The 10,692-nt window shown below is 53.4% G+C and overlaps 1 protein-coding gene across 1 annotated transcript; it reads left to right on the top strand.

Annotated features, from left to right (window-relative positions):
- The first annotated feature begins 50 nt into the window (after positions 1 to 50).
- Positions 51 to 5,943, top strand: TCTN3 (tectonic family member 3). Its single transcript, XM_075318483.1, has 13 exons — positions 51 to 165; positions 843 to 966; positions 1,419 to 1,534; positions 1,942 to 2,072; positions 2,153 to 2,258; positions 4,130 to 4,278; positions 4,359 to 4,430; positions 4,559 to 4,681; positions 4,816 to 4,908; positions 5,094 to 5,182; positions 5,253 to 5,409; positions 5,508 to 5,642; positions 5,713 to 5,943. The coding sequence occupies exons 1-13, from the start codon at positions 90 to 92 to the stop codon at positions 5,800 to 5,802; spliced, it is 1,461 nt and encodes a 486-aa protein (XP_075174598.1). The 5' UTR covers positions 51 to 89; the 3' UTR covers positions 5,803 to 5,943.
- The last annotated feature ends 4,749 nt before the right edge of the window (positions 5,944 to 10,692 follow it).

Raw genomic sequence — 10,692 nt, 5'->3', positions numbered from 1 at the left:
ATGCATAGGGCGCGCTGCGGCAGTTCCGGCGCTTCTGAGTGACGTCATGAGACGCGGTTTCTGTGGTAACCGGACGCCCCGGCCTGGTGATGGCGCCGGAGGTGGCGGTGCCTGGCGCCTTCTTGCTGCTCGTGGTCGTCCATTGCTGGAGCGGGGCAGTGAGCGGTAAGAAACGGAACAGGGAGGAACTGACGGAGAAATGTCCTCAAATTGTATAAGAACAGGTCGGCGGGCGTGTGTGACGTCATGTGTAAGGGAAGAGTGTCCAAATGATGTCATCTCTTCAGAGTATGGCGTGCAGAGAGAAAACGTCATACCTTAAAGGGATAGTGTCTACAGAACAGGGCCCTTAAAGGTATAGTGTCTACAGAACAGGGCCCTTAAAGGTATAGTGTCTACAGAACAGGACCCTTAAAGGGATAGTGTCTACAGAACAGGACCTTAAAGGGACAGTGTCTAAGGAAAAGGACCCTTAAAGGGACAGTGTTTACAGAACAGGACCCTTAAAGGGATAGTGTCTAACATTGTCACTGCTTTTTTAAGAAGCTGTAATGTTGACATTATCCCTTTAATTAACCCTTTGAGGCCATGTAATGCAGAAACTATCCCTTTAAGGGTCTACTCAGTTAATTTTTTAAAGGAAAAGACTTGAGAATCTCTTAAAGGGAAAGTACAGTACATGATATAATCTAAAGGGAGCGCGTTTACATGACGGCCTGTCTTTCAGTTATGGTGCCCACAGGGCTTCAGTTTTTAAAGGCAATGTGTCTGCATGGCATCATCTTTTAAAGGGATCTGGCAGATACCAAACAAATACAGTTTGGTTTTGTTTTGTTTGTCAGGAGCGACGATCTGCACGTGTGACCTCTCACCTGGAAGTTGTGACATTAACTGCTGCTGTGACCCCGACTGCTCGTCCGGAGACCCCACAAACGTCTTCTCCTTCTGTTTACCTGGAAGCACCAAGTAAGGACGTCCCCCGCACCTAAAATCCACCGTCCCTACAGATCTCTGGAGCAGTAGATTGTATTCACCGCTCCTAGTGTCGGCTTCCTCTCCTGGCTGATACCAGAGAATAATAGACGGTACTCACCGCTCCTAGTGTTGGCCTCCTCTCCTGACCTTGCTGATACCAGAGAGTATTAGATTGTACTTATCGCTCCTAGTGTCGGCCTTATCTCCTGACTCGGCTGATACCAGCGAGCAGTAGACTGTATTCACCAATCCTAAGGTCAGCCTCCTTTCCTGAAGTGGCTGATACCAGAGAGTAATAGATTGTATTCACCGCTCCAAGTGTTGTCCTCCTGTATTGAAGAGGCTGATACCAGAGAGCAGTAGGTTCTATTCATTGCTTCTAGTGTCAGCCTCCTGTCCTAGCTGATACCAGAGAGCAGTAGCTGACCTGTGATTCCCCGCAGGGCGGAGCGCTGGACGTGTCTCTATAACTGGCTCATCTTTCGGAATAACGCCCCGTACCCCTCCACCCTCCTGGGCGCGGCCCCCGCTCAGCTGTTCTGCGTCTCCACGGCTGATGGTAAGGAGCTGGTGCTGCGGTAAGGAGCTGGTGCTGCGGTAAGGTGCTGCAGTAAGGAGCTGGTGCTGCAGTAAGGAGCTGGTGCTGCGGTAAGGTGCTGGTGCTGCTTTAAGGTGCTGCGGTAAGGAGCTGGTGCTGCGGTAAGGAGCTGGTGCTGCTTTAAGGTGCTGCAGTAAGGAGCTGGTGCTACGGTAAGGTGCTGCGGTAAGGTGCTGGTGCTGCTTTAAGGTGCTGCAGTAAGGAGCTGGTGCTGCGGTAAGGTGCTGGTGCTGCTTTAAGGTGCTGCAGTAAGGAGCTGGTGCTGCGGTAAGGTGCTGGTGCTGCAGTAAGGAGCTGGTGCTGCGTCCGCCGGTTCCCTGCGCTCCGGTGTCTTCTGCCGCCCGCTGTGACGTCCTCTCTGTTTTTAGCTTCAGTGAATTACTTTGTGACCCCCCGGAGGGTGGATGCTGATACCTTCGCCTCCGTCAGTGCCCCATACAGTGGAGCGTCCTTCTTCCCGGCCTCGGCCAGCGCGCCCGCGTTCTCCGCCTTCTATCGGGTGAGAGTACGGAGCTGTGGGCGCCTCTCATCTCTGGGGGGAGGTGCTCGTCGCTCACATTTGCCGCTGTCTCCTCTTAGGCCGGCGATCCCGTTCTTACCGTCTCCACATCCGGTGTGTTGGGAGCGTTGAGGCAGCCGGCGCCGCTCGGGGATCAGAGTCTGTGTTCAGACAACAACCCTGCAAGTAAGTGGTCAATAGTCAGGACGATCGGGAAGTTTTGGACTTACAGCCGGGGGCGGAGAACCTGTGAGACGCACGACTATTATAGCTATTGTGAAGGTGGTCTGAGATGTAGTATGTTTGTTTAAATGTAAAAAGAATATATGTGTATGTAAATAATCAAAATGTAGATGTAGTTGCATAATAATCTGTCTGTCTATATAGCAATTGCACAGATCTATAGAAGTTGTATAGCCATGAAGGAGTTAACCAAAGATAATGAAGCCAGAATGTGAAGCTGCATAAGTGTTATCAGTAATGTTCACACAGAAGGAATGTACAGGAGGCAGGCAATGTGCTGTGAGAAATTGGGGAGTGAAGCACTCCCTGTTTAGCTTCAAGGTTATTCATGCTTACTGTATAATTGGATCTATCGAATACACGAGTCAGTTGACGCTGGCTGAAAGAGAGAGCATGTCTGTGTGTTCATTGTCTGATACATTGATATATCGACTCTGGTATACAGCTAATACGGCACTGTCTCTGGATATCCCTGTATGAAGACTCCATTAGCAGTCTTTACCCAAATTCCTCCCTTGACACTATAATGCAGGAAGGCAAAGCCTCTATGTGCAGGAGGTCGGAGGCCGGACCCCGGAGCTGTGACCAGTGTACACATAGGTGCAATGGCCACAACTCTGTGCAAAAGGGAAACCTGAGTGACCTGGCATCGATCCTGGACAGTGACAGTGTGACCTGCGACTACAAACATCACATTATGGCTAGTAGGGATAACACTTGATTAACCCTAGAACGCACACCTGGGGCCTCGCAGGCCTGCTAGGTTACTTGTTTTCTATGCTAGATTTCCATGGTTGCACGTTCTAGGGTTAAAAGGGAACAGATCACATCCAGAAAAGCCATTTACCTGCAGAAGGTGGGATAATATGCAGATATATAGCAGCAAAATCCTGTCTGGGGCAGCAGCTACAGGGAAAAAAACGAGGTATATTCTCCCTGTAGCTGCTCACTTCCAATCATAAGAGCTCTGTAATCACTCCCCCTACACGGTGATTGACACCCTACTCCGCAGTGTATGTGTGTGCGGCGTGGCATGTGTGTGCGGCGTGGCATGTGTGTAGCGCCTATATGTGGCAGCCTCTCTGTGCAGCTCCTGTGTGCGGCTCCTGTGCACAGCTCCTGTGTGCGGCGTCTGCGGCTCCTTTGTGCGGCTCCTGTGCGCGGCGTCTGCGGCTCCTGTGCGCGGCGTCTGCGGCTCATTTGTACGGCTCCTGTGCGCGGCGTCTGCGGCTCCTGTGCGGTTCCTGTGCGCGGCGTCTGCGGCTCCTGTGTGCGTCTCCTCTGTGCGGTGTCTGCGTGCGACTCCTGTGTGCGGTGTCTGCGTGCGGCTCCTGTGTGCGTCTCCTCTGTGCGGTGTCTGCGTGCGGCTCCTGTGTGCGGTGTCTGCGTGCGGCTCCTGTGTGCGGTGTCTGCGTGCGGCTCCTGTGTGCGGTGTCTGCGTGCGGCGTCTGTGTGCACCCTCTGCATGCGATCTCTATGTGCAGGGCAGTGATCACAGCGCTCACTGTACAGTGATTGGTGACTGCTCCTCCCCAATGACTGGACGGCAGCGGACTCAGGGAGGATATTACGTCACTTTCTCCCTGTAGCCGCTGCCTCAGTGCAGCAGTCAGACACGGTTTCTGTGCTATTTTCCTGCAGATCACCTCTATCCAGAGGCAAATGTAAAGAAATACAAGGTAGAAAGGAAGAAAATAAAGTACAGGCAGGTGAGGCAGTGATGGAGAACAGCTCGTGGTATGTGGTGCTCCCGGCACGTGCCGTGGTACATGGTGTACAATACTGATACAATAACAGCCATCTTTATTTCCCAGAATTCCTGCAGGATGACATCACTTCCTGCGTCCGTGCGCTCAGCAGTGTGACCTGTGAGACCGACCTCTCCCTGTCGGCGTCCTTTTATCACCAGGACGCGGCCGTTCTGAGGGTCCCGGCGGATGCGACAGAGAAGAGCGCCATGAGGGTGAGAGCGGGGCACCACAGGGAGGATGTGGGGGGCTGTGCTGTGGAGACCCTCCTCACCGCTCTGTGCTCTGTCCTCAGGTCCCCATCAGCAGCCGTGTGACCGACACCCCCGTCCTGCGAGGAGACGTCTGTAATAACGTGGTGACCCAGGTGACTGCACCATGATACACGGGGTCAGGACGGCAAACGCTCAGCCTCCGTAATGGCGGCCGTGTAGGGGGTGACTCTAAAGTTGCTTCTGTTCTGTTGGGTCCTGATCTTCCCCTTTCTCGCGGCAGGTGATCTACACGGTGCTGTACAATGGCACGCAGGGCATCACGGGCGTGAGCGTAGACTTCACCCTCAGCAACGTGTCTGCGGGGAGCGCCCGCCTCAGCCAGACCTTCTCCGTAGTGTATAAGGTGCGTCCTGCTCGTTGTATAGAGTCGTCTCCAGCTTCTCCCGTCCTGCTGGGACTTGTAGTTTGAGATCGGACATTTCCAGGCGCCGCTCTCCTCTTCCGCTGTCTCTTATGCCGTCCCGCTCTCTTCCACAGCCCGCAGCTTCGGCCTCGCAGGGTCCGGCCCAGTCGCGGAGTGGAAACCCGGGATATCTGGTTGGTCGTCCTGTGCTGAGTGACATCGGCTGTGTATCCTTCATTGTGTTTACCTGGATCCTGCCCAGTCCCAGCCCCCCCACAGCGCTACCCCAATCCCAGCCCCCCCATAACACTACCCCAATCCCAGCCTCCCCATAGCGCTACCATACATACAGTGCCTGCTCTCCGGCTCCCCCTGGTGTGCTCGTGCCGTTATGACTCCTGACTCCCCGCAGCTCTCTCTGCTGCGCTCTCTGGCGGGCGATTCTTGCAGCCGCAGCGACGTGCGGTTCGGAGTGAACTCCCTGAGCGGCTGTGTGATCCGGTGAGTGCCCCGTCCTTCGTGTTCTTGTCCCGTGTGTAATGAAATATTAACATGTTTCGTTCTTTCTTAGCGGCGGCGACTCAGAGACATGCGGCGACCTCTATACTCGGGCGTACCAGCTGCTGATCGGGGGACGAGCCCCAGGGAGCCTGGCAATGCTCGGTAATATCACCGCCGGACAGGACGGGGACCGGACGCCCATCATCTACCAGAACTGCAGCCTCCAGGTGAACTCCCATACAGAGCTGCTGCTAACTACAAGTCCCAGCATGCAGGGTGCCATAGGACAGAGTGTATGATCCTGACACCACTCCTCCGTCCTCAGGGTGACTGCGCCTCCGCCTGTCTCATCCCCACCTCCCTGCACATGCAGATCCTGTGGGCGAGGGTCGGCCTCCTGTCTAATCCTCAGGCTCAGGTTGTCGGGGCTCGCTTTGTCTTCAGGTGTCAGCTTGTACAGGTGAGTGTCTGGAGGCGGCGATGCCCCCGGGTGGTGGAGCCCTGTACTGACCACCATTTCCCCTCTGCAGTGTCGGGAGACCTCCGTTCTCCAGACGCAGGTCTCCTTCACTGATCTGACGAAACGCGGCCCGGCTCCACGCTACGGTGCGACCAGCTGAGCGACTACGGCCGTCCGGAACAGGGAGTACACCCAGGAACCTTCACCAGGCCGGAGTCGGACTGGCACGGGGGCCGGAGTCGGACCGGCGCTTGTATATAAGTGATGGGAATCCTCTAAATAAAGTATTTTTGTATTTAAATATTATTTCCTACTTCATCGATGAAGCGGGGGAGCATAGGTCCGAGATTTTCAAAAATTTGGCGGTGACATCCACAGGGGTGTGATAACTTACTGACAACGGCCCCCGACTAGTCACCCAGTAATCAACACATTAGAGGCCCAGTTATAAAAATGATTATATGACAGAGCAATTAGCCACCAAAAGGGGCTTCTATGAAAGTATACAGTGCCTTGCGAAAGTATTCAACCCTTCGGCATTTTCTGTGTTTTGCTTCCTCACAACCTGGAAGTTCCCGGTTTCTTTTTGAGGGTTTGTATCAGTTCATTTTCAGAACATTCCTACAACGGTAAACGTTTAGTTTCTTTTTATTGTGAAGCAAACAACAAATAGGAGAAAAGAATTGAAATCTTCAGTGTGCATAAGTATTCACCCCCGTAAAGTCAGTACTTTGTAGAGCCTCCTACAGAGGAAAGTGGAAAATGAGACTTCTCCCTTCTTTGTAGGTGGAAAAACTTGCACAATCGGCAGCGTATCAAATGCTTATTTTACGCACCGTACCTAATGTAAAATACGCAAGGTGTGACGTAAGGGACGGAGATGTGGACGTGCTGCCGATGGCGCACACAACAGAGGCCGTGGCACAGGTGAAGCTGCTGGAGCAAAACAAAACACGTTCATCCATCGCTTCCTGCCACACTTTCCAGGGGGGCGCGGGCACCACTCTTGAAGCTAGAACAGTGCGAACAGGTGGTCGGTTGGGTGGCAGATAATGCTTCTAGTGTTTACCAGCACCACCCCGTCTTCCACACGGTCCACAGTCTCACTAACCAAGAGTGTGGACCACATAATGCTCACCCTGATCCTCCTTCTGCCCTCCATAGCAAGCCTCCGGGACAAGTGACACTGAGGAGCTCTTTACATTTCTACTTATTAATTTTGCCCTCTTGCCAAGCATGTTTCATGAAGGACATGAGGTGGTCATGTACAGTGATGCCCAGATATTTGAGGAGCCACAGTCAGGAGATGACGACATTGGGGACGGCAATTTGTGTCTCAAGAGGTAGATGATGAGACACAGTAGTCAACAAGTGATGTTGTTAACAAGGCAGGAGGACCAGAGTGTGGAAGTGGAAGACGAGGTGGTGGACGATGAAGTCACGAACCCAACCTGGGAAGGTAGTGTGACGCGCTGGCAAAACCAGGTAGTCACAAATCGTTCACATCCTTGTTACCATCACAACCCACATCTAGGCATAACACTCAGCCATAAAACCTTGGTCACCCCCTCATGATAACTAGGACACATCAGTGGGCGGGATCAGGTGGATGAGAACGCCCACCTAGGGGTCCTGAGGAGTCGGGTGGGAACTCAAGAGACAAGCTTTGACAGTTGAAGTGTGGAGAGCTGACAGCAGTGTAGTCAGGGGTCGTAGCCCCTGGACTACTTGGCAGACGGTGAGCAGAGCCACAGGCGACGGAGCTCCGGTTGCGGGAGACCTAAAGTGGACTGGGGCAGGGTTGTAGCCCGCCGATACCGACAGCGGGAATCTGGTCTGGAGCACAGTTGGGGTGCCTGGACCCTAGGGCGAGGAAGGTTGCAAGCCCCTCTCCAATTAAACAGCCGGGGACAAGGTTCCAGACATTGTCCCAAATTTACTGCCCAGATAGAGCGAAACGGAAGACCAACGCGGGGGATAGGGTGCCCGCCAAGAACCCACTGAAATCCCAAGGGTCAGCTTTCACGGACCACAGCTCCCAACACAAATAGAACTGGGAGTGGACTTCTCCGTTCCATGCGAAGTTGTCCAAAAGAGAAGCTAACACAAAGTGAAGGAGGAAGAGTTATCTCATCAACCTGGGTGCGGGACCCGAGTGCACCCTCCAAAGGCTACCGGTCACTGGCAACTTGGTTTACTATTGGACTTGTGTGAAATTATTGAACTGTGAGTACACTACTGTCCCCTGGTCTGGTCCAGCGCGCCACCTCCAGCAGCCATTCCTCCCGTGTTCCGACACAGGGCCCCGGGACAACATCTCCCCTACCCGTGGAGGGGATCCCATCTTGCTGCCCCACTCCATCAGCCGGGCGCCCCATCACCAGGCAGCGGCGGTGTCACCATCCCTCACCGCAACCCACGGGTGGTGTCACAGACAACCTCCCTTGTAAATACCCCCTTTCTGACGGTTGTGAGGACGGGCGGACGTGCGAGCCGGGTCCAGTCACCACTCGAGCCGCAGCAGCGAACCCAGATCTGAGCAGGCCCCTGCCCGCAACAGTGTCATGCAGAGCGAGGACAGCAGCGCAAAGGGGGAGGGATCCGCATCACCGTAACAGTCAGTAAGAGGCAATGGGATTTGCAGAGGGAGAAGGCTTGCAACTGTTCCACATGGCAAGCTCCCAGGCCAAGGGGTTAGATGTTCTCAAGTTTGACGCTTTTTTTTTTTTAAAGAAAGTGTGATTGATAAAAGAACGGCCATTTCCAACCTGTGCTGTAAGATCAGCAGCATCAGGGGCCTGACCCCCACCAGCATGCTCAGGAACATGACATCAAAGCGCCTATGTAGGCCGAACACTAGAGTCCACAATCATCTGCGGGTGACACCACTGCCTCTTCCCCTGTGCTATGTGCTTGACAATCCCGTCCGGGATGCAGGCGCAGATGCTTCCAGCCCCCGAAAACTCTCGTTGCATAGTCGCAAGCACCATCAACCATGTCCCTGGACTTGGAACGCAAACGTAAATACCCAGCCACCCACACACAGGTCCAAACATTAGATGGGCACATTTCAAGACTGCTTGCCCTGGAAATCTTGCTGTTTAGGCATGTGGACACTGAGGCGATCTGCAACCTCATGGTAATGGTCGTTTCTCAGTACACGGTCCGTAGCCACCATTATTCTTCTCAGGGTGATGTCCCTGCTTTACATCGGCATTTGCCCCATAATATCACACATGGTCTGGGATGGTCCACGTAACAACCGACATGTGCACAAATGCTTGTGGCCAGGGACGCTACATTTTCCTCACTGGGTGAACCTTGTGGAGGCCAGGACCGTATCGGACCGCACACGTGTTTCTGAAGCTGAGAATTGCAGGCCCTAGACCTATCAGGCTTTCCTCCACCTTCTACACTAATTCCTGCTCCCCTTCACCAGCCTCCATCTCCAAATTGTCAACTTGGAGCAATAATCCCTATCAGTCGCAAGCGGCAACAGACACGATCTGTGGCTCTCACCATTGAACCTACAACCAGGTATGATGTGTGATAATGGCCGTAATATGGTCACAGCTCTGAAACTTGGAAAGCCTAGACACATGCCAGGTCTGGCCCATGTGTCAAGTTAGTGGTTCAGTGATTTTTAGAAACCTACCCAGTTTTGCCTGAGCTACTCATGAAGGTACGCCCCATGTGTGCCCATTTCCGCAAGTCTTACAAGCACCAGCTCACCGACTGGTGTGCGACCTGCCCACACTGTGGAAATCCACATTACACATTAGCAAGGCTTTGTGAGCAGCAGATTGTAGTAGTTGGATACCAGCTAGAACATGGCCCTCAGAATTCCGGCTATAAGGACGGACGATTGGGCATGGATTTCTGATATATATGTGGGGGGGGGGGGGGTTCTCCAAAACTTTGCGGAATTAACCAAGATGGTGAGCGGTTATGACACCACAATCAGAGTAAGGGTGCCCTCACACGAGCGTATAACTCGCATGAGTATCGGAACGCATCACCCGGCGCGGCTAGCTTCTCTGCTGACAGGAGCAGCTCAGCTGCATGTATTTCTATGCGGCTGACATGCTCCTGTCCGGAGAGTGTGCGGCCGCACCGAGTGATGCGTTCCGATACTCATGCGACTTATACGCTCGTGTGAGGGCACCCTAACCATCCCGCTTCTGTGTCTACTCAAAATTAAGGAGGAGGCTTTGCATGTGGACCATGTGGAGATGAAGAAAGTACACAGGGTGATAGTACCCAACCCAGCCTCATAGCAGTGCAGATTGGGTGATCATCAGGAGTAACAGGAGATAGTTGTCTACGCTAAAGCTGGTACTCCCCACACCAGCTATGCCCCATCTGTTCAGTGTTGATGGACTGAAGAGAAGATGGAGAGTTGTCCTCCTGGTGGGGACAGGGAAGGCTTGTGTTAGGAGTCTGGAACACATGGCTAACTTTATGTCCTGCTGCCTTTCCCATGACCCTCGTGTTAGGACCAGTGTCACACTTGCGTATGACTTGGCAAGTCACGCATCGGCATCACCCGACACGGCCGCACACTCTCAGACAGGAGCGAGTCGGCTGCATGCATTTCTATGCAGCTGACCCGTTCCTGTCCAAGAGTGTGCGACCGTGTCGGGTGATGCCGATGCGTGACTCGCCGAGTCATACGCAAGTGTAACTCTTGCCTTCTACGTATTTTGGCCAACATGGATTACTGGTTAGTCACCCTTCTCTACCCACGCTAAAAAGAGAACTTTTCATCTGTCCTTCCTGCGGTGGAGAGGGCTGGTAAAATGGTGCAATACCGATAGGCCCTAGTCGAACAAGTTGTACAAAAAATCCCATCCAACAACGCTGGCGGAAGAGGTCAGTTTCTTGGGCTACCAAGGAAGAGAGAGACGAGGGAGAAACACCAGAGGAACACAATCAAAGGGCTAGGACAGTTTCATTACCCCTCCCACCACCCAGACCCTGACGCACGGGGTAGCCTGACAAGAAGGGAAGATTTTTGGAATTTGATGGACTGTACCAGCAGCCTCCATGT

Source organism: Anomaloglossus baeobatrachus, chromosome 7 (assembly GCF_048569485.1).
Source record: "Anomaloglossus baeobatrachus isolate aAnoBae1 chromosome 7, aAnoBae1.hap1, whole genome shotgun sequence".
Taxonomy (NCBI): Eukaryota; Metazoa; Chordata; class Amphibia; order Anura; family Aromobatidae; genus Anomaloglossus; species Anomaloglossus baeobatrachus.
Note: the sequence above shows the minus strand (reverse complement) of the source record. Positions and strands in the feature narration are given on the sequence as shown.